Genomic DNA, 27,398 nt, shown 5'->3' with positions numbered 1-27,398 from the left:
AAGTGGCGAGAAACCACACGTTCGATCCGATTTCCATCGCCTGAATCGGCGCCTAGGTTGTTGGGTTTTGCATCGTTGCTTCTTTCTTATTCGTTGTTTATCTCTGGTTGTTGATCTTTGCTTTTTGATCTCTGGGTTTTGCTTCGGCGTTTTTATCTCTGGATTTCTTCTTCGGCGTTTTGATTTCTGGGTTTAGGTGGTACTAAATCGAGTCCACAGGGCTCGATTTCTATTTGACAAAACTCGAGTCCACAGGACTCGAGTTCTATGCCGACGTAGACCAAGTGTCCACATCAGGGCCAAAATAGGAAATTAACAATAATTTTCAATCAATATAATTAGTAGGTACTGTTACCAAACTATACTTTTTACTAACATCTCGAGTCTAAAAGACTCGATTTCGGACCTAAAAATCGAGTCTTTGAGAGTCGATTTTCATGTTCTGATTAGGTCTAATGTGACATTTTTTCCACGTGGCGTCTACCTAGAAATTTAGTATCTAAGAATCGATTTATAACCCTTAAAACCCACTTTACACCTTCTCATCAGAGAACTTCAGAGAAGTCTTATCAGAGAAGAACCAGAAAGGAAAAAAAAAAAAAAAACCAGAAACGACGAGAACTTGGTTCGCGTCTCGGATCTCCCCACTCCGGATCTCAAGTAAAATGGTTTACAAATCAGGTCCTCTCTCATTGCTCTCTCTTTTCTTTTCTTTCCTTTTCACCTTTCTCCCCCTCTCTCCGCTCTCACCTGATCTACAATCTTTTTTTCTTTTTCTTTTTTTTTTCTTTTTTTCTTTTTTTAAATCTGGGTTTGCGGACTGCGTGGTGGTGGTGGAGGTGATGGATCCAGGCGGTAGTGGTTGCTAATCAGTGGTTTTGATGGGTGGGTGGCTGGGTGGGTTTTGATGGTTGCTGATCAGTGGGGGTGCTGGGTGGGTTTTGATTTTGGGTAGGTGGGTTGGGAGTGGTGGCTGGCTGGGCTTGGATGAAGTCGGTGGTTGGGTTGGATTAGAGGAAGAGGAGTTTTGCTTCTTGCTCTTGTCTCCCATTCTCTTTCTCTGTGTGCTGGTGGTTGGGCCTCCACGCCGACAAAGCAAAGATCAAGGCTGTAAGAAGCAGAACCGTGGGTTTCGATCCGGGTCTTCACCGATCTACTAGTTGAGGGGTGAGTTGGATCTGGTGGCGGCGGGGTGGTTATTTGTGAATCTGGGTCGTAGTGGGTCTCGAAGCCTTTGTAAACGTGGTGGGTCATAATGGATTGTGCTGACCTAGACTTAAAAATTTTTTGGCTTATAAATTGAGTCTTAGAGACTCGATTTCCAAGTGGACGCCACGTGAAAAAAATGCCACATCAGACATGGTCAGACCATGAAAATCGACCTTCAAAGATTCAATTTTTAGGCCCAAAATCGAGTCTCTTCGACTTGAGATGTTAGTAAAAAATATAGTTTGGTAATAGTGCCTACTAATTATATTGATTGAAAATTATTGTTAATTTCCTGTTTTGGCCCCACATCAACTACGAATAATGTTGAAATTGAATTTAGTACCCTCGATTTAGCATTTCAAAATCAAGTTCAAAGGACTCCATTTGTTAGATACTAAATTTATTTTAAATCTTGACTAACTAATAATATAATTTAAAATCTTGACTAACTAATAATATAGTCTGGTTTTATAGTATTTTAAAAAATAAATCCCCCAGACGAGTGGAAACTGAGAAAGAGGAACAGGGTGTGAAAACTGAAAACCCATTTAGAGCATCATACGTGGGTTTGGTTCGGAGCAACTCAGGAAACAAGCTTTAGAGATTAGAGATTAGAGACTAAAAAACGCTTTCGGTTTCTTCAGGTAAAGTTTCTACAAAATTCTCTCTCTTTATCGTTCTTGTTTTTCATTTTGGTTTATTTATTAGTCTTTCTTCAACATTTAGATGTAGCCAAGCTTCTGAACTTTTTGAATTCCTGTGAGGCTTTTCATTCGATAATTTGTCCCATCCCATTATTTTTCAGAATCCATTTTGGGTATAAATTTTGATGCAATGAATTGCACATTTCACTATTGTTTTCTAAGTACTGACACAGATATTTAGTGTGAGGTACATGCTGATGATGGGTTCAAACTGATAGTGAGTTTTATTTTCGTTTCGCAAATTGGAACAAACCCTTTTCTTTTCTTTTTTTGGGTTTCATGTATCATATATGATTCTAAATTTGCAGTTAAGTTTGGCTGAGTGTGGAAAATCTTTGTAGAACAGTTGTTTTAGTATAAATATCAGTGAAATAATTGTCGATCCAGCCAAGTTTTATCGGTTAATGTTTGAGTTTTTTTTGTAGTGTGGAAAATCTTTGTAGGCCAGTAGTTTTAGTATAAATATCAGTGAAATGGTTGTCAGTTCATCCAATTTTTGTCAGTTAACAACATTTGAGTCCGGGTTTTGATCTATATGACCCCGGGCGGTACAATTGTACAAATTACGCCTCATCCATTTGGTTGAGTGTGAAAAATCATTGTTGAAGAGTAGTTTTAGTATAAATACCAATAAAAGGGTTGTTGGTCCGGCCAATTTTTAGCGGTTAACATTTGATTCTGCATTGGTTGTGATTGTTGACTAATTTGCCAATTAGTGAAATGAGGGTTGGTTTGAGAATTGGATCGTATCAACAAGTGGCAAAATATTTTTCAGGTTTTGTTTTGAAAACTTTAAGATGATGTCTTACCAATAGTCAATAGGAAGATGAAGGAGCAATCATGCATGCTTGTGACTTCACTTTTATAATTTTTTTTTTTTTTGATAGGTAAGAAAGTAATATTATTAATAGAAAAGAGTAAAAGATACACAGAGTTCACGGTATTGAACAAAGAACAACATAGCAACAAAAAAAGAAATAAAGGAATCAAAATCCTATTCTAAGAGACAAAAGAAGATCAATAATAGTAGAACAATCCGAAAGACCCCAACATTGAGACCAATTGAAGAGAGTGTTGGCACAAATCTAACAATTGGGCCATTGATTTCTTGTTATCCTCAAAGAACGCCGATTACGTTCAGTCCAAATAGTCCACATCAAACAGCTTGGTACCAAATTCCAAATATTGAAATTATATTTCCCAGCCAATGGTGCCAACAACAAAGTAAGTCTACAACCAAACCTGGCATGACCCAATCAATCCCAAACAGCTGAAGCATATGCATCCACATAGAACGAGCTAATGGACAAAAAATAAGAAGGTGATCCACAGATTCCTCATTACAACAGCACATACAACAACAATTTGCTAAGGGGCGACCACGGAGTATAAGATTATCCAAAGTGAGAATCTGGCCATGGACTGTTGTCCACATAAAAAATGCCACCCTTTTAGGAACCTTTACTTTCCAAATGCCTGTCCAAGGGGAATTTTTTTTTTTTGATAAGTAACAAAGAAATTTTATAAAAACACACAACCTAGTACATAAGAAATGTACAAAAAGGCAAAACATCAAGAAACCAAATTAAAATGATCTAACAAGCCTCCAAACAGTGCGGCACAAGTCTCCAAATAACTACATTATGATGACGCCTGAATTTGCATGTCCAACAATCCAACAAATCCACTACCCTCTGAGGCATCACCCAACAAACACCAAACAAGCTAAAGATCATACTTCACATCTTAAAGGCTATAGGACAGTGAAGGAGGAGATGATCTATAGATTCCCCACACCTTTTGCACATAAAACACCACTCAAGGACAACAAAATGCCTCTTCCGAAGGTTGTCTATAGTTAGAATCTTGCCTAAAGCCGCAGTCCAAGTGAAAAAAGCTACCCGAGGAGGAACCTTCAATTGCCACACCATTTTTCAAGGGAAAGAACTGCCAGTAGAAGGGGAAATAGACTGGTAATACCCACTCACCTTAAAACCTCGTCAGCTGGTTGGCATCCAACAAAGAATGTCAGAACCAACACCCCGCACCTTTGTGGAGTAGATCAAAATCATAAACAAATCCAAAGATTGTGACTCTTGGTCATTCACTAAACGACGAAACTGAATATCCCAAGAAACTCCTAATTTCCCGTCCAAGGGAAATTAGGAGTAACATCTCGAATCTGATGATAAAAAGACCGAATGTCAAATTTCCCACTTCCGTTAAGGCTCCGACAAAGACTTTCACTTCCACCACCCCTAGGAACTTGAGATTGGATCAAGTGAAGGAAGGAGTAAGAAGCTGCTAACTCCCAGTCATTGAATTCCCTATAAAATCTTAAGTTCCACACTCTGTCATTTTCACTTACTTGAGGACTCAAAACATCAAAAATAGAAGCTTTCTTATTGGCTGAACACAAAAATAACTGAGGATAAAGAGTTTTTAAAGAGTTATCCACAATCCACTTATCATGCCAAAAAAGAATACGAGAGCCATCTCTCACCACAAAAGTGAAATGCTTAGAAAAGCTCTCCCACCCTTCACTAATACTTCGCCATAATCCACACCCATGAACCTTCCTACAAACTCTAGTGCTCCACCCCCCTTTCCTCCTCCCCATATTTCATGGCAATAACCCTCTGTCAAAGATGAGTAGTTTCATGGCCATATCTCCAAACCATTTCCCCAACAAAGCCTAATTAAAAGGCATCAATTTCCGAATTCCCAAATCACCCTACTCAAGTGGGAAACATACCTTCTCCCAAGCCACTAAAGGGTATTTGAAACACTCCTCTGAAGAACCCCACAAAAAATTTCTCTGAATACGTTCTAATCTAATAGCCACAGCTTTAGGATCAATAAATAGAGAAAAATAATAAGTTGGAAGACTTGAAAGGGTACTTTTCAACAAAGTGAGCCTACCACCCTTGGATAAATAAAGATGCTTCCAGCCCGAAAGCTTCTTCTCCATCCTCTCTAGAATAGGGTTCCAGATAAAGGCTGTCTTATACGAAGTACCCAGGGGCATTCCCAAATATGTCATAGGTAAATTGCCCACCCTCCATTGAAGAATGTTAGCCAAAGATTGAATGTTACTTACCTCTCCAATAGGGACAATCTCACTTTTCCTCACATTCACCTTCAAACCAGTAAAGGCTTGAAGACAAGTCAAAGCCAACCTAATTGAAAGCAACTGCGCCCTAGAAGCATCACAGAAGAGAATGGTATCATCAGCAAAAAGCATGTGTGAAATACAAATACCAGTAGAATTAATAGGTCTCAAATGAAAACCCCGAAGAAGACCACCTTTCTTAGTTTTCTTCAGAATCCTACTAAGAACCTCCATGATCAAAAGAAAAAGAAGAGGAGATAATGGATCACCTTGTTTTAAATCTTGAGAACTTCCAAAGAAACTAGCAGGACATCCATTAACCAAAACTGAAAAACAGATAATAGAGACACAGGCCATTAACCATTTCCTCCATCGAACCCCAAAGCCCATCCTCTCCAACAAATAGAATAAAGCGTCCCAATTCACATGATCATAAGCTGTTTCAATATCTAACTTACAAACCACTCCTGGAGTACGATACTTCAATCTGCTATTGAGGCATTCGTTAGCAATAAGCACTGAATCCAAAATCTGTCTTCCACCAACAAAAGAATTTTGCGATTCAGAGATGAGTATAATGCTGTATCTTGTGACATTGAAGCATGTCATTCGAACATCTTAATTTTGATCTGTCTAATACATGTGAGGATTTTGTAGTTAAATTAGATGTGCCATTAAGTCAAGAACAACTTATGAGTCATGACTTATAAAGATTCATTTTTTAACTTAGGAGGAAACTTTTAAACTAGCAGCACGTTAGTTTTCATTGTAGTTAATATGGTTAGTGGGTTGTCACTTGATATGTGACTTAACGGTAATCGGACAATGCATATATGAGATTTCAATTATGCATTCATTTTTTTTTTTTTTTTAAATCTTTGCTAATATTCGAGAATCTTGAATATGATTAATTGTTGCCAATGAGCTCTAGCTCAAATGGCATCTTCTCCCCTTGTAAGAGTAAGGCAGAGGATGAGGTTGTGGGTTCGGACCCACCAAGTTCTTTTTCAAAAAAAGAAAAAGAAAAAATACTTTAATTAAATTTCTATATGGTATGTTTTCAACCAATAGAGATGAAATATTATCAAGAAGAAAATGTATCTGGAGAGCTTGTCTAGTACGTGAATCAGGGATGAATTTGACTGGTGTAACATAATATAAGTGAAAAGAAAACAGAATGATATCATATCCAGATCCACTTTTTTATCCTTGGGATCAGATATAATTGCAAATGATGAAAATTTTCTTAATGTCATTCTTTCACATGCTAAATCTGTCACTTGATTTTCCTTAAAAATCTGTCACCCAATGGCAAGCAGCAACTACAATCACAAAGTTCTGGGGGATTTTTTTCCCTGCTCCTTCTTTTGCTGGTCATTTGGCATGGAGTAGAGCGTAAGTTTCTACCTAATATGTTGTGCTTAATGCCCATTTCCTTCAAATTCCATTTTTCAAGTCACGAAAATGTGAGAGAAGAAAGGGAAAGTCGATCATAAAACTACTTGGCATTTTAAAGGTGGTTTTTCTTGATTTTTTTTTTGGTTGTCTAGCAGCCAAATATTTTTGGTTTGCTGCAGAGAACTACAGGCATTTTGTGAGGTCCACAGAATTATATCTTCTCCATATTTTTGCTTCTCTTGTTGGCTTGCCATAGAAAATTACAAGCTTTTTGTAAGGTCCGGTTGTGGGTTAGTATGAGCTGTTAAGTAGGTATCAGTGAGGATAACAGTCGGAATCTACCAATACCTTCCCAATATGTTAATACTAGATTGTTAATCTATTGTATTCATAAAGTGCTTGGGTTTTGTCATATTTAAATCTTCTATTTATTTATTTTTTTACTTCATAGTGCAGATGGGCCCAGAGTACATAAGGTCTTCTCTCAATAATGAGAAGGTTGAAGGTCTCTCAGCTCCTCCAGGTTTTGTCTCTCGTACATCCTTTGTACTTAAGAGGGTTGAAAAAAGTGATGAAACCAATAATACGATTTCCTCCTTGGGAGCATCTAAACAAGAGCCAATCAAGACAGACACTATGTTTGACAAGACTGACATGGCAGAACTGTCAGGAACACTCAAACGCAAACCATGGATACTCTTTGACGAAAGCAATTATAGCCCAAAGGAATTTGAATCTGGACAGCGTGATATGGTCATAGATCTTCTTCTTCTCCTCCTTAAAATGCATAGGTGCTTTGATATATTATGCTGTTTCATAGTGGTAAAATTAAAAGAAATTTGGTATTCTGTGACTTATGTTGATTATGAATACCTAGTATGTATAACTATTAGTATCAGATAAGATGTCCTCATCCACCCCAACCCCTTTTCCTAAACCCAAGGATGCATATTTCTTATCTTAACCTTAATATCCGAGAATATGTGTAAAGAAGCATACCTGCACAGGGGCAAACTTTGGTATTTATTTCAATTTTGTATTACATTAAAGTTGTATCATGTCTTTTGCTTTGAAATGCAGGTAATGATATTGAAGTAAAATGAAAGTACTTTTATGTAGTTAATTATAAAATTAGATAAGAACAAGCCAAGAGGAAGTAAAACACAGATGGTTTGGTCATGGGCACTAAAGAGTGATTGCATTAACATGTTTAATGGGGGGCATCTGAAAAGACATGGCGGCCTATGACTTAAATGGTAGATATGGCCCTTGAGGGTGAAAAATGGTGAAAGGGGACCTGCATATCCCACCTCAAGTACTTACACATTTGCTTTGTTGAGTTATTATGCTAGATGATTAGATGAATGACTTAATTGAAAATATAAGAAGTAGAAGAATAATAATAATGATAATAATATCAACATTTATATTGACTTTAATGTTGACATCAATAATGTGGATAACATTATTTAAAATTGTATTGATTTTCACCATAGTTGAACATTATGATTTCTTCATTTTTTTATTTTCTATATTATATATATATATATATTTAAATAAAGAGGTGTAGGTGATTAATGTGTTCATATTGAGATACTTATCCTAAAAAAAATCATATTGAGATAATTGTGGCTTACTCTTTTTTTTTTTTTTTTTTGGGGTGGGGGGAAGAGGGTGGGGTGGTGTTGGGGGTGCTAGATTTCCTTAAGTCTTTTCCAGAAAAAGAAAATTGAAGCTTAGTCAATAAGAACTGTACAAAATAACTCTTGCTAATATAGACACAGCCACATAGGTTTGTGCCTGCATATCTGTATATAAAGCCAAAGGCCTTGTAACTGAATTGGCACTTCCCCATGCACAAAGTGCTTGGGGGTCTAGGGAGGAAAGGGTTTGAGTTTGTGCATGGGGGTCTAGGGAGGAAAGGGTTTGAGCTGCGGAGTTACAGCATGCTGTAATTGTCTCTCAAAAAAAATGTATATAAATGTTATGTGGGTTTGAGGGTGTCCACAGGTGCATTTTTGCAGGTAATTTCATACACATGGGCAAACATGAACTCTGTTGTCTATATTTATACCTTAAAACTTAGCATACAGTTATGAATGTGTCTAAAAATGACTATCTGATAGTTACTTTGCATCTGGACAATTGATGTGTTGAGAAATGTAGTAATCTCACAGGTAGTGACTGTTTGATTTGTTTTTGGTTGGAAGCGGTAATTATAGTGGTACTTTTTTTCTTGTGCAGAATTTTCCTTTGAAAACTTGCCTTCCAAAAGGGGTTTCTCATGGATGCCCAGATTGTAATAACTGTCTGAAGGTTGACTTTCATTCATTACAATGCTTTTTCTGTTTGTATTATTGATTATTAGGTACTAGTTCCAACCTTTCCATTGGACTTGATAATTCTTAAGATTTATCAGGCAAATTTTCTTGGTTCCTTGATTTTTGTGGTCAGTTTCATGGTCATTTGAAGTTTTGGAAACAGGTAACAGCCAGGTGGCTTCCTGAAGATGCAAGAATAGAAGTCATTGAAGAGGCTCCTGTTTTCCACCCAACAGAAGAAGTATATCTTGTCTAACTTTTATTAATCACATTCATGGATTTTATCATTTTTGCTTCCATTCATATGTACTCAGTAACTTTGTAAAATATAAAATGTTTTTTCTTGCAGTAATTTTAATTTTTGAGGACTTTGAACCTTTTTCTGTAGGAATTTGAAGACACGGTTGAGTATATTGCAAGAATACGTCCTAGGGTGGAACCATATGGAATTTGTCGTATTGTTCCTCCTTCTTCCTGGCAACCTCCCTGCCTAATAAAGGAAAAGGGCATATGGGAAAATTCCACATTTGTTAGCCATACTCAGCGGATAGATGGGCTTCAAAATCAGTCTTCAGAGACTCAAATGTCTAGATCTTCTGAAAATGTGAAGGGTAAGAGGAGAAGAAGCTTGAGAATGGGTTCAGACTATGATCCTGGTGATGAAGATACCTCAAACTGTGACACTGCTGGACGTTCTAATATTGAAGGCTTTGAATCTGAACCTGGTCCAGAGTTCACTCTTGAAACTTTTAACCGATGTGCAGATGATTTCAAGCACCAATATTTTTGCAGTGGAGATAAGGTTACAGGTTCAGATAAAAATTCAACCGAATTTCAAAATCAGTGGGAACCATCAGTGGAAAATATTGAAGGTGAATATAGACGTATCGTTGAGAATCCAACTGAAGAAATTGAGGTATGTTGGAGATTATACAATGAGATCATTGATTAACATTTCTGTACATATTTCTGTTTTGTCGGCCAGTTTATATTGTTATGCTAGTCCACTCTTTAGGTGCTTTTTGGTGAAAACCTGGACACTGGGGTTTTTGGCAGTGGATTTCCAAGAGTTTCCAATTCTGTAGAGACATCTCGTTATCCTAAGTATTTGGAATCAGGCTGGAACTTAAACAATATATCTAGACTGCCTGGTTCTTTTCTTTCTTTCGAAAGCTGGGAGACTTCTGGTATCATAGTGCCTCAGCTTCGCATAGGAATGTGCTTTTCTTCACTTCATTGGGTAAGATACTTGGATTCTTAATTAGCTGGATGTAAATAGATTGTTTCCTGAATAATTGGCTTAATATCCATCCTATCAATCTTATTCTATTGATTTCTAAAACAGAAAACTGAAGAGCACCATCTATATTTATTGCGTTACATGCATTTGGGTGCTCCTAGAATATCCTATTGCATTCCAAGGAGCTATAATGTTAAATTTGAGGCAGCTGTGAAGAAGTACTTTCCAGATTTGTTGGTTGAGCAACATGAGTTAGGCAATAGTCTGGTGAGTTGCAATCCTTCTCATATAATTGCTTCACTAAAGAGAAGTTCCTGTTGTTTTCTTATTAAAAAAATGGTATGAGTTCATATCTACCTCTATTTGATGGGCTTACTTTCAATTTCGTCACACAAAAGCCAAATGGCATGCATATATTTACAATTTTGTAAGAAGCATCTATACTCTGGTCTAAATATGCAGTGCTTTTTTTCCCACCTGTAATTCCTCCTTATTTCTATACATGATTTTCCAATTTAAGAAATGTATATTACACATTGCCTATTACACACAAAGTTGTATGGAATTTTTTTAAACTGAAATCATGACTTCTTTTTAAAAACTATTACACAACTTTGTGTGTAAACAGCTTGTGTGCACTAGTCATTTCCCTTCCAATTTATGCCACTATGGGTTCATTCAAGGCTGGACCTTGTTTATTATATCTTTGAAATTCAATTATGTCGGTACAGCTTGCGTGCCTTTTCATGGGATATGCCATCTCTGATCTCTTGCCGTTTTCAGTCATATATAAGCAATACATTAGAAGCTGAAGCTTGTGAATAATATGTCAAGTTGTCAACTTGCTTATGCTTTTGTTGTAGCGTTCCATGTTTGATACTTTCAAGCAATCCAAAACATTAAAAAATCAACATCATCATCATCTTCCTTTTCTTCCCAAACTTCCTAAGAACCAAAACATCATAGTAATGATCTTTTTGGCTCATTACTTATTTCTGCCTCTGGAAAATATGCTTGTTGGTTGACATAGGAAAGAGTTGGAAACTGGTCATCCAATGCTTATTTGGTAAGCTATTGTGGGGTTGGTATTGTGGGATTCTTCAAGGTTTTACACCTGAAAGCTTGAGGTTATTGAAAATTACCCTGCCCGAAATTATGGGCACAAGCTAATTTAGGGTACATCATAGCAAAGTTAGGCTTGTTTGGTTGTGAGAATGAAAATTGGAATGGGGTTCCCATTACTGTGATTCCCATTGCAACCAATTGATTCCCTTTCCTTTGTCTGGGTTTTCTGACACTTCAGAATGGGAGTTTTTGAAATATATACATTTATCAAATTTGGTAGATGTAAGAATAGGAATGGTTTGTTAAAGGTAAGATCGCTTGTGGTGGTGGCTGGTGTGGGTATGATATTACCAGTGGAGGGTGCAAATGAGGTGAGGTTTGCAAGGGAGAGAGTAACATGGGAGATAAAATTGAAGAGAGACTACAAAAATCAATTTAGTTGCTATCAGAGTCTTATTCCCTCCCCCTGGGGATTGGATTTTTCTCTTCTCAGTTAATGAGACTCAAATTATTGGGAATGGGTTCCCATTACTATGCCTACCTTTGCCTCAGGTGAGAGATATGCAGAATGGGAAACACAGTTTAGGGTGTTGTGATGGAAAACTAAAGAGGGATTTTTGTTGTGTAATTTTGCAGTCCAGAGAATGACAATGCAAAATAATAGAGAAAGAAGATAAAGAGATGTTGTAAAGATGAGGTAACAATGTCTCAGCCTCCAATAAACCAAAACACAAAAATTTCCATTAGGCAAGTCCTAATAAGATTTTGAGATTATATTTCTATTTTAAAATGCAATAAAATACTTTTGACCAAATTAGCTACCAGAGTTGCATATTCCCTAACCTGAAAAGGCTTCCTGGTTGGATGGAAGTTTCTATCCTTGATCTTATGCTTTCAAAGGGACCGTATTCTCCAACTATGTTGTAGATTTGACACCATCGGTGCCACTGCAGCTATATTGTGCTGCATAAAATAGTTCTTTGCCTTATATTTATGTTGTCACTTATAATATAGGGAAAGGTTTTGCTGCATTCTTATATGTAGGGGTGTCCACGGGTTGGTCCGGGTCGGGTTTGTGCCCAACCTGCGACCGACCCGATGACATCAGGTTTCCAGCAAGAAAACCTGCCGCTGACCACAAAAACCAATGGTTAGATTGAATCGGATTTGGTTGATTAGCAGTCGGGTCGGTCGAAGCCGATGAAGATGCTGCCAGAGGTTTCTTTTGGCAGTGATCTGCATTTTTTGCAGGATCTTCGCCGTATTTGTGCAAAACTCACTAGATCTGAGCAAAAAAACACTAAATCGCTGCCGGATTTAAGCAAAACCCGTTGGAGTTTCGCTGGATTTGAGCAAAACCCATCAAATTTTCATCGGATCTGAGCCGTATTTTAGCGAAGCCCACTAGATTGCAGCTGGATCTGAGTGAAAACGACAAGATCTCGCCAAATCCGGTGGAGATTTCATGGATCTAGTTGAGATCTTGCCGGATCTAAAAAATCTCACGAAAAAATGCTATGTATCTCGGTTGGTTTGGGTTTTAGGGAGAAGATCCGAGACCGAACCGACCAGATCGAATTCTGCAGAAAAAGACCTGCCGCTGACCGCCGGAGTAGTCGGGTTGGCTGGCGGTCAGCCCGGGTCCAGTCGGGTTTACCGGGTGGGTTGGGCCATTGGTTGAGTTGGACACCCCTACTTATATGCAACAATTGCCACATAATTGGTTATGTGGTAGTAAAAAGAAAGCAACATGTGTCCCAACGGTCATGTGCAATGCACATACATGATCAGATGGACCCTTAGACACTTGTCACTTTCTTTTTACGGCTTATAATCTTTTATGCATCAATTGCTGTATACCAGTATGTAGCAAAACCTTTCCCTAAAAAAAATTCATATCGTCTCCTTATTCTGTTGCTTGCTGATTACATAAGCTTTGATTTGTTTCTTCTCATTATGCACATGATCCTTCCAGTTTTAGTTAAATGCAGACATGCTACCCCTTGTAACTTCAAACTGATTAATTATTGCAGTGATTGTACTATCTATCACCATATGAGTTAGTGATCCTTCATGCTAATGGTTGTCTTCAGTGTATTTACTATGCTCAAGTTGACCATGTCAGCTGATGTGATTTTTTTTTTTTTTTTTGGGAGAAATAGGATGAATAATCAAGGAACAATGAATATATCATTGCAGTTAAATTTTTCATTGGCTCAACAATTTCTTTGATGAAAAGTAAATATTTACTTGGATATTTAGAAATTACAAGAACACACCTTTTTTTTTTTTTTTTTGTGGACATCTTTCATGACATGAATTTTGATACAGGTTAAAGAGGTATTTATCTCCAGGTTAAAGTCGGAGGGTATACCTGTGTATCGCTGCATTCAGTATCCCAGGGAGTTTGTTCTCATCCTTCCAGGAGCATATCATTCGGGATTTGATTGCGGCTTTAATTGTGTCGAGGCAGTGAATTTTGCACCCCTTGACTGGTTGCCCTTTGGGCAGAATGCTGTGGAACTCTATCGTGAGCAGCGGAGAAAGACGTCAATATCCTTTGATAAGCTGTTGCTTGGAGCAGCTAGGGAAGCTGTGAAGGCACAATGGGAGTTTTCACTGCGAAGCAATAATACGTTACATAATTTGAGATGGAGGGACGGGTGTGGAAAGGACGGGATCTTAACAAAAGCAGCCAAGGTAACCCCTAGATTGCTCCACTCCAGCTTTGCTATGAGATAGATACCATTTTATCTTTTTTATTCCAATAGGTAGGAGTATAGTTTTAATTAAGGTTTTCTTTTCTTAATAACCTTTTTTTCTTTTAATATATTTTTTTCTGCTGCTTTGGGTTTTGCGCTTAGTAGATATTGTTGTGTTCTTTACAAAGTGGTTGAAGCAACCTAATGCAGGATTCTTTTTTTTCTTTTTCTTTTTTATCTTTCTTTATTGTGTAGTCACGTATTAAAGTTGAATCTATTATGAGGAAGTATCTTTGCACCTCTTCAAAGTTGCAGAAGATGAGCAAAAATTTTGATGCTAGCAGCAAGATGGAATGCACAGTGTGTTTCTATGATTTACACCTCTCTGCAGCAGGTTGTCAATGTAATCCAAACAAATTTTCATGTCTGAGTCATGCCAAGCATCTCTGTTCTTGCCCTTGGAGTGACAAATTTTTTCTCTTCCGATATGAAATGAGTGAGTTAGATCTTCTTATTGAAGCTTTAGAAGGAAAACTAGTTGCAGTCTACAAATGGGCTAGAGAGGATATTGGATTGTCTCTGCAGTCCTATGCCTCCAAAGTCATTTCACAGGCAGAAGGCTTTATAAGTGGTCTAGCGTCTCATACGGAAGAATCAAAACAAAAGGAGCATAAATTCCAAGATATTGGAACGCCCAACAGCATTGGTAGAAATTCTGTTTCTAGCATTAAGGCTGAATTGAAGGCACGTCTGCTCCAGTCTAAAACCTTAAACAAATTGAAAGAAAAAGAGAGCACTGTTGGGACCCAAGATGCAGCAGTACGCAGTGGCATCACTAGTACTTCTGCTTCTAGCATCAAGGCAGAAATGAAGTTGCGTTTGCCCCAATCAACAACGTTGGACAAACTGAAAGAAAAAGATAAAGCAACATCTACAAATATTTCAATTGCAACCTCGAGTTATATTTCATTTTTGCAAAGAGAGATGACATCTGAAGTTTCTTCTGAAAGCTGGAGCGACTCAAGTTCCTCGGACTCTGATGTTGAGATTAAATCTTGGCTTTTAGCTAAGTGAAACTGCATTTTCTAAGCTTTCAAAAGGTACTAACAGTGAGCAAAATATAATACAGTTGACTCCTGGAATCTTAGATCTAAAGAGGCATCTGTGAGCAATTTAGCTTTGAGAAGCAAATTAGAAAAATTGTTTGAGCTTTTTGCTTAAGTAATATTGTTCTTATTAGCAATGACAAGGTGATGAGTAGTGTTATAGTAAAACTTGTTAGAGAAGTGTGGCAATGAGGTATGAATGGCGCTTCCTCACCCAGAAGATGATTTCTTATTTTCTCCATAGAAGACATTTGATATTAATAACAATTTAAAGCACCAATTAATGTCATATACCTTTTTGTGGTTGATTGTAAAACATGGGGTAGTTAGTTTGTACTCCTCTTTAGTAATGTCATGATGCGTTTGTGAGACAGGAAAATTTTGGCATATGCAACCCTTTTCCCCAACAACAAACAAGCTGAACAAGCGGACCTACAAACGCTTGCAAGTTGCAACAGCTATTTCGCAGCTTTGATTCACTGTCTTATATTGAAATAGCTACACCCAACAAACTAATTGATTGAACAGCTCTCTCTCTCTCTCTCTCTCTCTCTCTCTTGATATTGTTTTTACTGCAATTAAATTCTATAGTTCAATTTTCATCAGGGTTAATTCCTCTATTTAGCTTTGGCATTGGGCATAACCCAGAGGAGTCCTCAGGCTCCCCGGGGAGCATGGGCTATTAGACTTAACGTGGGAAATTTCCTATGATGCTCTCAAACAAGACCTTAAAAATATCCAAACCTCATTTGCCAATGTATTAGAATTTTGATTCTTTATCCAGCACAAGTTACCTTTCGTCCTTCTGTGTCTACCTTAACCACTGGAGCACCTTTGATTAGCCCCATATTAGTTTCTGGTGAAGTGAAGGCTTTCTAACTTTTAACAGGTCCAGTTCCTGTGATGACTTGTCCATAATAGCTCCACTTTAACTTGGGTTCTTTGTTTGGGACTTCCATTGTGAATTTTTTGGATCCATTTTACGTTGAGAGGATCCTAATATAAATTGATTATCCCCACAATTATAAATGTGTACGTATGAACTATGTAATGCTAGGGAGTAGGGACAACAATTTTATTACATTCCTACGTTAGCATACCAAAAATTTTAAACTAGAAATTGAGGTGGCCCATGTGTGAGTTGCAATTTTATTACATTCCTACGTTAGCATACCAAGAAATTTAAATTAGAGATTGTGGTGACCTGTATGAGTTGATATGCTAATTTTGGAATGTTGTGACATTTTGTTGTGTCTCTAATGCTACTCTTATTTTTGTTGACCTAAAAAGGGATTTGGACCCCTTTTCCTCTGGCCTCTAGTGGAGGCTGGCTCCCTTCACTTGTAACTTAAAAAAACAAAAATCCTATAATTTACTTGTGGTATAGTGATAATCACCCAATAGGGCCAATACAATTGTCTAATATTTAGGAGGAAAATTTCATTAAATCCAAAATTAAATTAAAGGGTTTGAAATCCAAATTCTCTTTACTCTTTAGTAGAAAGATTTAATTCTTACATTTTATTAATAAAAAAGTCTAATGCCACAACAATTGACACAATTTTTGCTTCAAGTCTGCCATGTGGGCAAACTGCTTAGAAACACAAGTCAATAATAGTAAGCCATGTGAAAAATAATGATCATCTGCACCAGATCAAAGGTATCAATTTGTTTAGATTGTGTTTATTACTTTTGTTGATCATCTACACAAGTCAACAATTGTGTTTATTACTTTTATAAAAAAGTTTAAAACTTTGTTGTAGCTCAAGGTTACAACTTCAATCAGTATCTTTTTATTAGATGTAAAATTTGAAAAATCTATCTTTGAATTACATTTTTTTTTTCTTATATCCTCTATGCTAGCAAAATTTCTAAAAAATTGAAAATCAATATCTATACCATCAATGAATTGCTTAAATTGCAAGAAGTTTATGAATCATATAGTAAATAACATTTGATTAACACAAAAATTGACATATGTTGTAATAGCATAAAAAAACATGCAATTTAGAGACTATATTTTAAAAATATGTAGTCATGTTAGTTTTTTCTTTTCATGAAAATTGTAATCTTAAGCTACAACAAAGTTTGTAGCCAAAGTTTTTAAAAAATATTTATTAAAATATTAATATATTTTAAAAGAGTTGGGTTTAAATTACAAATTTACAATTGATGTAACTTTAAATAATGTTACATCACCCAATATTTTTTTAAGCGAAAATATACTTTTGGTCCCTACATTTTGGGCCGATTCTCATTTTGATTCCTAAATTAATTTTGCTACTAATGTAGTTCCTAAAAAAAGAAAATCAATTTATTTTGGTCCCTACCGTCAACCCACTAACAGAAAAATCCTACGTGGCAAATGGAGTGCATAGGTGACTAACATTAAACTGACTTGTTATTAAAATAACATTTTAAAAAACTTATTTGCCATTTAAAAGATTCCACATAAGCATATTAATATATAAATAAGCCACGTAACAAAATTAAAAAATAAACCTACATTCTAATAAAATCAAATTATTAAATTAAAAAAGTTATTTTCATTCTTCTCACTCTCTCTCTCTCTCTCTCTCTGCCGATTCTCATTCTCCCTCTCTTTGATCTTTCTCTCCCAACCAATTTTTTTTTTTTTGGGTAAACTCTCCCAACCGATTGAATGCTCTAAAATGGGGCTTGCCCTAAATCAAGTCCTCAAGCCCAACCATGGAGTTTTGTGGATTAGTGGAGGCGAAGGATCGATTTAGGGTGGTGGGTTAGTTTGGATTTATGGGTTGTGGATTTGTGGGTGTGTTGGATTTGTGGGTGTGTTGTGCTGCTGTGAAACCACAAACCAGTGGTGGTGGTGGTTGCAAAGGATTTGTTTGGGATGTTGGGTCGGTTTGGATTTGTGGGTGTGTTGTGCTGCTGTGAAACCCCAAACCGGTAGTGGTGGTGGTTGCAAAGGATCGATTCAGGGTGGTGGGTTATGGATTTGTGGGTGTTGTGAAGCCTAGATCGGTGGTTGTGCTAGCTATGTTGTTATGATGGTCCCCACGGGGAAGCCTCAGGTGTAAAGCTCAGATCAGTCCTCACAAACGAAGCCTCAGGTAGTGGATTTGTGGGTGTTGTGAAGCCCAAATGGTCCCCACGGCGAAGCCACATCTCTAGTGGATTTGATGATAAGGTTTTGTTGGTTGCTAGGAAATTGATGAAAGAATTTTTGATTGAAATTTTGTGTATTTGGTTGAAAATCTATGTTATGAGAAATATTGTATTAGAATAAAAATTTTGGTGGAAGAATTTGGGTGCAAATTTTGGAATATTATGGGTTTCTATTCTTTTGTTCTTGTGTTTGAATATTCTGGGTTGTTGTTCTTTTGTGTTCATGATCAAAGATGAACACAGATTTCAATTGATGTGTTTTTATATTTTTAATTTTTTTTTCTCTTTTTTATATGATTAAAATTGATAAATTATTTTTATTTGATTAAAACTGTTTTTATATTTTTATTTGATTAAAATTCGTATAAAAAATGAAATTATTTAAAAAAAAAATTAGAAATTTATGTGGAGCTGACGTGACATTTTTTAAAAAATAAATAAAATTTATTGTTATTATTTTATTAGCCACGTTAGCATCTAACATGCCACCTATGCACTTCGTTTGTCACATAGGACTTTTCTGCTAGTGGCTTGATGGCAGGGACCAAAATAGAATTGATTTTATTTTTTTAGGGATTACATTAGTAGCAAAATTAATTTAGGGACCAAAATAGAAATTAGACCAAAATGTAGAGACCAAAAATGTATTTTCGCTTTTTTTTTAATTGGATGTGAAATTTGACAAATTTATTGTTAAATTACATTATCTTCGTATATTCTTCATGCTTGCAAAATTTCAAAACAATCAAAGGTCAGTAGTTATATCATTGATTAATTATTTAAATTCAAGTTTTTTGTAGTTTAAAATAATGCATAAAAAATGAGTTTATAGATCAAATAGTAAATAATATTGATTCGTATGAAAATTGAAAATTTGCACATGTAATCCAACAGCAAGTTATGGGTTATCTTTCTCTAAAAAAAAAAAAAGAAAAAAAAAAAGAGAAAGCAACAACAACAAAGGTTATGGGTTATTTCTAAGAGTTACACCAATCCAACCAATTTTAGAAAGTTTATTGGCATTGCTTTGGAGGGAAAAATGGGCATTTGCCCTAATTTATAAATTATTTAGTAAAATGCATTTATTTTGAAATTATATAGCAAGATATCCTTATTTTTTAAACTCGATTTTAATAAAATAGAATTAGGTATAAAATTTGATATCTTAAAAATCGAGTTCAATGTATATGCAAAATTTTAAGTGAAACTCAACATTAGTAGTGTCAAGTTTCACTTAAATTTTCAAAAAAATCTAAGTGACAAATATGCATAGAATTTGACATTGATGATATTAAGTTTAAGTTGTAATACAATTTTGTTAAAATTGAATTTTAAAAACAGAAATCTTTCACTAAATAGTTTCAAAACAGATATATCTTAGTGCATAATTTGTAAATCAGGACAAATGCCCATATTTAGTTTTTCACCGTCAGCCCACAGAGCACATTCCTTTCTGGTGTGTGTGCATGTCGGCATGTGCTTTGCCAGAACAAACCATACTGCAAAGCACAGCCATGAGTTATCCATGCCTTGGCTCCATTCTCCCAATACAAATATAAATACATATATATATAATTGACCCCTTCCACCGACACTCCCTCATACCGCGAAAACCAAACGAACCCAAAACCACAAAACCACTTTTCTTTCTCTCTCTCTCTCTCTCTCTCATTTTTCTCATTCAAACAAAAATGGGTTCTCTTCCACATTATCTATCATCGTCTTCTTCATCATCATCATCGGACTCTAAAATTGACGAAACTACCCTCCTGGATCTCTTCAAATCTCAACAAAGCCACCTCAACTTCTTCTTCCAAAACCTCTCTCTCCCGCAAACCCTAGCCTTCACTCGCACCCTCCTCTCCACCTCCGGCACCATCTTCTTCTCCGGCGTGGGCAAGTCCGGCTTCGTCGCCAACAAGATCTCCCAGACCCTCGTCTCCCTCGGCATCCGCTCCGCCTTCCTCTCCCCCGTCGACGCCCTCCACGGCGACATCGGCATTCTCTCCCCCGACGACGTCGTCGTCCTCTTCAGCAAGTCCGGCAACACCGACGAGCTCCTCCGCCTCGTCCCTTGCGTTCGCGCCAAAGGCGCGTACCTCATCTCCCTCACTTCGATTCAGGGCAATGCGCTCGCCGCCGTCTGTGACATGAACGTGCATTTGCCCCTGGAGCGAGAATTGTGCCCCTTCGATCTCGCTCCGGTCACTTCCACGGCCATCCAGATGGTTTTCGGTGATACCGTCGCTATTGCGCTCATGGCGGCGAGGAACTTGACCAGGGAAGAGTACGCTGCCAATCACCCCGCCGGCCGGATCGGCAAGTCTCTCATTTTCAAGGTCAGGTTAGTTAGTTAGGGTTTTCACTTTTCATATCAATCTACTTTTTCAATTTGTTTTTCTTAATTTATATGTGAATGTTTGCATATTAGTATTTGTTGGATTAATTTTGACAATGATAGAATTTTGGCCTTATGAATAAATTCATTTTTAATAGCTTGATTTTGGTTTGTTTCGATTTTAATTATGGATTGTTTTAGACAATATGAGTATTCAATTCATTTAGCGTAGATTTAATTGGTTTTTCCCATATGATGCTGATTTTGAATTGTCATATATATTGTTCAGTGTCGGTCCCAAGTTTGGAAAAAAAAAAGGAGGGTTGGGTTGCAAACTTGCAATAGGTTAATGCCATTGTAAAGTTTTAAGTTAATAAATGGATCTAATACAGATACATGTTGGGGCGTCCTCAAAGATGACCCCAAAATTTGGGACTAGGGCCTGGTGGTGGTTGTTGTTGTTAATGATTGGGTATTATAATTTTTTTGGGTTGTTTTTGATGAAATGAGCGATCAATTGGCTTCGATTTGGGTAATTTTGATAATTCTGTTAAGGCTGGGTTGAATTTTCTGGTTGCAATTTTGACTTTGTTAGAAAACCTTGGTGGGGATTCTGGAATGTGTTTAAAAAAAATGGTAGACAGAAAATGAATGATGCATTGGTATTTTCTTTTTTGTTTGGTAGAGTAGAAATGTGGAAAAAAAAGAAAAAAAAGGAGAGCTTATTTTCTGTCAATCAAGTCCACCATTTCTAATCTTCCCAAAATGTGAGAAAAATAGGAGAGGAAATGTGTTACATAGGTGATTTGATTCCATTTCATTAAAAACGATTCAATACAAGGAGTAATTTAATACAAGATGCTTTGTTTTCTATCCACTTTTATATCCTTCCTCTTAAACACTAATTATGGAAAATATTAATCTCTTCTTTCATCTTTTTTTCCCCCTTTTAAACCTCACATTTTCTTTTCTCTTACTTTTCTATCTTCCTTAGCCTAAATGAATCTAGGAAGGATGAAAGTTGACATATTCATTTGATATGCGGTAATGAGTAACATTTGTCTGGTAGTGGTTACTATTAGGCAAAGCACGCACCTTGTCGACATGAATGTGATGGTAGTTGAAGTGGCGTACACTGTTGATGGTGGTGGTTTGGGTTAGCATTGGCTTGGTATGGTAGTGATGGTGCCTGTGTGGGGAGGTGGCCTTTTTGAAGCTGGCTGCTGATGGTAGAAAATGGGTGCATACTTGCATTGTTTGTGTTTATGGCAAGCTGGCTTCTTTGGATATTCTAGTAAATCTGTACAAGTTGTTACTATTTTATTGTTTTAGGCTTTAATCCTGTAAGGAATACTTGACTTGCATATTGATGGGTATGGCTTATATGATGGTGCAGGTAAAAGATGTTATGAAGAAGCAAGAAGAGCTACCAGTTTGCAGGGAAGGGGATCTAATTATGGACCAGTTAGTGGAGCTAACGAGTAAAGGATGTGGGTGCCTTCTTGTCATAGATGAAGAGTATCACCTGATTGGTACATTTACTGATGGTGATCTACGGCGCACACTTAAGGCTAGTGGAGAAGGTATTTTTAAGCTAACAGTGGGAGAAATGTGCAATAGGTAACGTAAAGAAAATAAATTTATCTTCTTCTATCTATATATTTTCAATTTTGCAAATTTTTATTAGTATGTTTTTTACCTATCAAAAAATATATTGTCAATATTGCAACCACCAATTATGAGCCGGCTAACAATTCTTTTAAAAATTTAAAGCTGCTTGACAGTCAGTAGGCATTGTTAAGAGATTTTACTGTGATTTGTAGCTTCTATTTTTTTTTTTTTTTAATTTTAAATATTGCTTAATTTTTTGGATGTTTCTTATTGCTCATTAAATTTGTCTAATTTGGCCAATTGTGATTGGAGACCAAAAAGATATATTTAAATCCTTTGGAAACTACTCTTGATTAAAATCTTGAAGAAATGGTTGAGCATTCTTTGGGAGAAGATACATTCCCTCTCTCACACACAAACACACATCTAGGAAGACTGAGATGGAGAGTGATAAAGACAAACTACAAAATTGTTAACAACCTTTTTGGTTATATATATCAGGAAGCCAAGAACCATCAGTCCAGATGCGATGGCAGTGGATGCCATGAAGAAGATGGAAGCGCCACCATCCCCTGTGCAATTTTTGCCCGTCATAGATAATCAAAATATAGTAATTGGCATTGTCACATTGCATGGATTAGTTTCCGCAGGCCTCTGATGTGCTTGATATGTTTTCTGAGTTTTATTTCTGTGATGATTCTTTATACTGTTAATTCTTTTCACCCCTTAGGTATGTGGGCTTCATCTGTACTTATATTGTTTTAGTAAAGAGAATATGTAATTCAGCGAATTCTTATTAATGTATGACTGGGTTTCGCTAGATGTCTACTTCCTAAGCTGGCACTGTGCCAAGGCAACGTGGCCCTTTTTCAGTCAATGAGCATATGACAGTTCAGAATCAATCAAAATATTTTTATTGTTCATAACTGAAAGAAATATCAAATTTGCATACCCTGCCAAAAAGAAGAAAGTCAAAAAGCAGATTCGATTTCCCAATAATCATGCCAAGTAAACTGCAAAGAATTAAAGGTGCCTGGCTTTGATTCTCAATGTCTGTCAATCCATTTCATTAGCACCTTTTCTTTTTTGGGTACTAAGTGAGCGTTTGGGAAGCGTTGCCCTTGTGCATTTTACTTAAAAATGTGAGTCTTATGCATTATTTATGGACTCACAAAAGTCGTTTCAAAACAAATTTTAATATAAATTTAGTTTTACAGTACTATTTATAAATTTATAAATTATTTTATTATATTATTTTCAGTTTTTAGTTTTCAATAAACAAGACTATAGGCAAATTTCCAAATAAGTTCAACAAAATAAAGACAGCCCAAAGGTCCAAAAACAAATCCTTCTAGGAGTGGTCGGCCTAGAGAAAGAAAACTTCTTTAAAAAGCCCAGTTGTAGTTGCTGGGTTACATTATTTTACCTTGCGTTATTGGGCTATTTTAATTAAGTCACCATACCGTAGACCTTCAATTATTATAATCTGCATTCCCCAGCTGGGTGACATATGTGGAAAATACTTGTTTCACCCACTTGCACATATTTTTACACGTGCAAAAGTGCAGTTTTTGCATGTAAAAATGTGTGCTACAAGGTGTGTAATACTACTTGACATATATTAACCGTATATTAAGTCACGTAACAATTGAACAGAAAAATCTCTTCCTAGTGCTTTATTGCAATTCGTAAGTAAAATATCTCTTCCAAGTGCTTTATTGTAATTTGCAAGTAGTGGACAAATCTCATGAATGAGGTACAAAGTTTAACTACAAAATTAGTTGTACCTTACTTAATATCATTAACATTACTACATATTTTAAAATTCTAACTATTGGATTGTATATTCTTTACGTTATTCATATATATGTTAAATTTTGTAACAATCGGATATTATTTACTATATGATCTATAATTATATTTTATGCATAATTTTAAATTACAAAAACTTGCAATTTAAAAAATTTATTGATGACATAGCTATTGATATTTAATTTTCTAGAAATTTTGCAAGCATGAAAGATATAAGAAGAACATATAATCCAATAGTAGATTTGTCAAAATTCAACTCCAATAAAAAGATATTGAGTAAGGTTGTAGCCTTAAGCTACAACTAATTTTGTAACTAAACTTTGTTCATGAATTAGATTGTTTATTTCAGATTTGTCTTGTTTATATATTTTTATTTAGAAACCCCAAGTTTAAGCCTAAGTTTGAACTCGCCTAAGTTTGCATTTGATTATTAAAGAAGCTGAGCTCAAACTCATTACATGCTTGTAAACAAGCTCGAGAGTATGAGGCTCAATTAAAGTGCGTGTGTATATATTGTAAATATGTATAAATATATAAAATATACCTATAATCTTATATAGAGTTTAGATTGGATTGTGTAAGTTTATTAATAAACTTAAAAGATATTAAATAATTATTTGTAATTAATTGATTGTATAAATCATTCTTTTGTAGTAAAATTATATGTAATTTTTTAACAATACAAGTTGGTAAATCTAATTCTTATAAGTTCATATTTCTCAAAAAAAAAAAAAAAATCTTATAAGTTCATAAATAAAAATTATTCTATCAAATTAATTAAAATAATATAATTTCAACTACATTTTTTTAGAAGCAACTACATTCTAGTTATTACTTATTAGCATGTATTTGTAAATGTGGAAAAACTATAGTTGTATTTACTATATATAGGAAAAGAATTAATTAATTAAGTAACTCATAAGCAAGTTTGAGCTCTCTTGACAAAAAAAAAAAAAAAGAAAAGAATTTATAGCTTGAACATGTAATCAATTTGGTAAATATTGAAGGAATCCATTGATGCTTCTATACAGAAATGGATTATGAAATGAAGTAAAAGACATTGCAGCAATGAGCTTGAAATCGGCTCGCATTAGAAATAAAATTAAATGGACATTTCTAAACTTTTCATACTCGGTTTGGCTTGTTTACACAGCCGCTGGACATTTTCATTGCAGATGATATGTGCTTTCTGTTTCATCTGTCTTCCCTAATGCCTCTTGCACCTGCTTGGTTGGCAATATGACATAGGAAAAGACCAGAAATTTGAACTCTCGAATTATTGGGCCTCTGATACTTTTGAACTCTGGAAAGCTAGGTACCTCAACTGAACCAAATATATTGGTGATAGGCTTAGGTTGAGCCCAATAGATGTAATTCTTTTCCTAAAAAGCACCCAAAAAAAAAAGGGTAGAATTCAAGGGCTCTCTCTCTCTCTCTCCTTAAAAAGTTTTCCTTTTGAGACAACAGTGTGGAGCTTTCAGAAGTTATAATCAGTATATCACATCAATCACAATATAATATATAGGCCTAACGTACACTTAATAATTCTTTCGCTTGTGAATCCCCCTTTTAGGTACCGTAATCTCAAGAAAAATCTTTCCAGGTCCCATGACCATGAGAAAGCACACCTTTTTTTTTTTTTTTTTTTCCTTATAAAAAAAATATTTATGAAATTACCTGTCATATTTCTTGCCCTACCCGATCATTTTTTATATATTAAGACTGTGTCACACTCTGTGCACATTTCCTAAGTAAAGTTTGTACATCAATTAAAAAATATGTACACTTGATTTCCATGCTTTGTTGTGAGTGATATGTACGGAATATGAATAGTGGAGTGTGAAACTATACATACACACACACACACACACATATATATATATATATATATATATTAGAGATATAACTTGCCGTACACTACTAATTATATGATAGGATGAAGTGGTGAGGTTGGGATGATAGTCTAAATAATTAAATTTTTACTGCTGTATTGTTATAATTTACATATTGAAATGTATATATAAACATATAAAAAAAATGAAATATGATAAGCCTAAAATTACATGAGATATATTGATGTATAAGAATTTGATAGTTACAATGGCATTTGATGGTAAGTTGGTAACAATAAGAAATGAGGATTTAAACCTGATATTTTTTATAGGTCAATAGTTAAGAAAGGAGAATGAAAATTTGAACTATAGATATTTTAATTGAAAATATGAGAAGGTAGCAAAATCAATTGAACTACAAAACTCTTGAAAACTCAATCACACTATAAGGGACTAATTGTTTCACAATGTCAGGCTTCTTAAGCAATATAACATTTTTAAAAAATGAATGGTGCAAACCTTTTATTATAATTTTTTTTATATGTGCTTAGAAGAACAATGAAGTTGTAGGATCAGCAACATAAAGAGAGGAAAAGAGAGCAGTGTTGTTTTTTTTTTTTTTGGTAAACGAGCAGTGTTGTTTTGAAACATTGTCTTGAAAGCAAAGCAGTATGCATTTCTTTCTTTTGGTCTCTTAGCTAGTTAGCTGCAACTTCAAGATAAAAATTCATGCTATAAAGGTCACCATTAACGACCTACTGGTATATCAACTTTTGAAACTGCCAAGGCAACAATACATGATGTAGAATCCTAGACTCTGAAAATTTAAATAAGAAATTTGCCCTAGATAATAAAACAACTAAATACATAAAAGTACCCAGTTCACATCTTCAATAGCCAAAGAACAAGGGGGGCAAAGTTCCCTATTGAAAAAGAAGAAGAAAAAAAAACTAATTATGAACAAAACGGAGAGAGCTAAATTTCCAAATATTGAAGAACAGAGAAATAGTATTTGGGCCAAATAATCTTCAATTGGTTAATCTTCAATAGAAGATCTAGCTGCTTCACATTTCACAATGACCGGTCATTGACTTGGACAAGTCCAAGATTTCAACCTAGCTTTCAAAAACTTTTTGGACAAAATTCTTCATATCCACCAGATTAAACGGCAATGGTGTTTTTAGGGTTCTTGTCTCAATAGCATCTTCAAGCTTGAAATCTTTGAGAAGTCTCATATCTAAAGTTATTTGTGCACATATTTTGGTTTTGTTTCGTACGAGAACAGTTTATTTCTGGTATCTTATTTGCATAATGTGAGACAAAAAAATTAAAAAATAGCTTATTTCAAAAAAGATAAAATTTAAATTATTTGAAATAAAATTGAGACAAAAAAAAAGGCAAAAAAAAAAAACTATAGCCAAACTCAATAACTTATTTTTTCTTAAAACCCCTAAAAAGTAATAAAATATAATCTATCAACCCCAAGCTGCAATTAGATAATTTAATCATCCTTTTTATATATATATATATTATAAAACTACAATAATGACTCATTTTATTACATAAAATCATAGTATAAAACAATTATTTTCATTGTGTAGATAGATGGAGTTTGCATTTTTTTTAAGAATCTATTTGATTGGAGTGAGAAAGGAGGGGGTGAAAAAATGAGGAGAGAATAATTTGGGTGATTACCATTTTCCTCTATTTGCTAAAAAAGAAAACTCAGCAAAAAGAAAGAGGTGGGGGAGGAGTGGGCAGGTATTTTCTTTGTGGACCAAAAAATTTTCCCCCTCCTTCA

General features: G+C 35.3%; 2 protein-coding genes across 4 annotated transcripts; both read left to right on the top strand.

The window, feature by feature from the left end:
- Window positions 1–1,706: 1,706 nt before the first annotated feature.
- Window positions 1,707–15,173, top strand: LOC142620893 (putative lysine-specific demethylase JMJ16). 3 transcript variants are annotated; one of them, XM_075794200.1, is made up of 9 exons: window positions 1,707–1,853; window positions 6,880–7,176; window positions 8,668–8,739; window positions 8,908–8,985; window positions 9,133–9,660; window positions 9,760–9,984; window positions 10,090–10,251; window positions 13,381–13,749; window positions 14,007–15,173. In XM_075794200.1, the coding sequence occupies exons 2-9, from the start codon at window positions 6,880–6,882 to the stop codon at window positions 14,823–14,825; spliced, it is 2,550 nt and encodes an 849-aa protein (XP_075650315.1). In that variant the 5' UTR covers window positions 1,707–1,853; the 3' UTR covers window positions 14,826–15,173. The 3 variants fall into 3 exon arrangements, with proteins under 3 accessions (XP_075650315.1, XP_075650313.1, XP_075650314.1); XM_075794198.1 differs by having other exon boundaries at window positions 8,896–8,985; XM_075794199.1 differs by having other exon boundaries at window positions 6,875–7,176; window positions 8,896–8,985.
- A 4,242-nt stretch (window positions 15,174–19,415) lies between these two features.
- On the top strand, window positions 19,416–22,773 carry LOC142621359 (putative arabinose 5-phosphate isomerase). The gene is made up of 3 exons (XM_075794680.1): window positions 19,416–20,343; window positions 21,739–21,962; window positions 22,455–22,773. The coding sequence occupies exons 1-3, from the start codon at window positions 19,696–19,698 to the stop codon at window positions 22,609–22,611; spliced, it is 1,029 nt and encodes a 342-aa protein (XP_075650795.1). The 5' UTR covers window positions 19,416–19,695; the 3' UTR covers window positions 22,612–22,773.
- The last annotated feature ends 4,625 nt before the right edge of the window (window positions 22,774–27,398 follow it).

Source organism: Castanea sativa, chromosome 12, assembly GCF_040712315.1.
Source record: "Castanea sativa cultivar Marrone di Chiusa Pesio chromosome 12, ASM4071231v1".
NCBI lineage: Eukaryota > Viridiplantae > Streptophyta > Magnoliopsida > Fagales > Fagaceae > Castanea > Castanea sativa.
This window is presented reverse-complemented; position numbering and strand designations above follow the sequence as displayed.

Coding starts and splice junctions, on each gene's coding strand:
- LOC142620893 (XM_075794198.1), top strand. CDS start 6,880: ATGGGCCCAGAGTACATAAGGTCTTCTCTCAATAATGAGAAGGTTGAA. Junction 7,177..8,667: donor AATCTGGACAGCGTGATATG/GTCATAGATCTT, acceptor TTTCTTGTGCAG/AATTTTCCTTTGAAAACTTG. Junction 9,661..9,759: donor ATCCAACTGAAGAAATTGAG/GTATGTTGGAGA, acceptor TCCACTCTTTAG/GTGCTTTTTGGTGAAAACCT.
- LOC142621359 (XM_075794680.1), top strand. CDS start 19,696: ATGGGTTCTCTTCCACATTATCTATCATCGTCTTCTTCATCATCATCA. Junction 20,344..21,738: donor GCAAGTCTCTCATTTTCAAG/GTCAGGTTAGTT, acceptor ATGATGGTGCAG/GTAAAAGATGTTATGAAGAA. Junction 21,963..22,454: donor GTGGGAGAAATGTGCAATAG/GTAACGTAAAGA, acceptor TATATATATCAG/GAAGCCAAGAACCATCAGTC.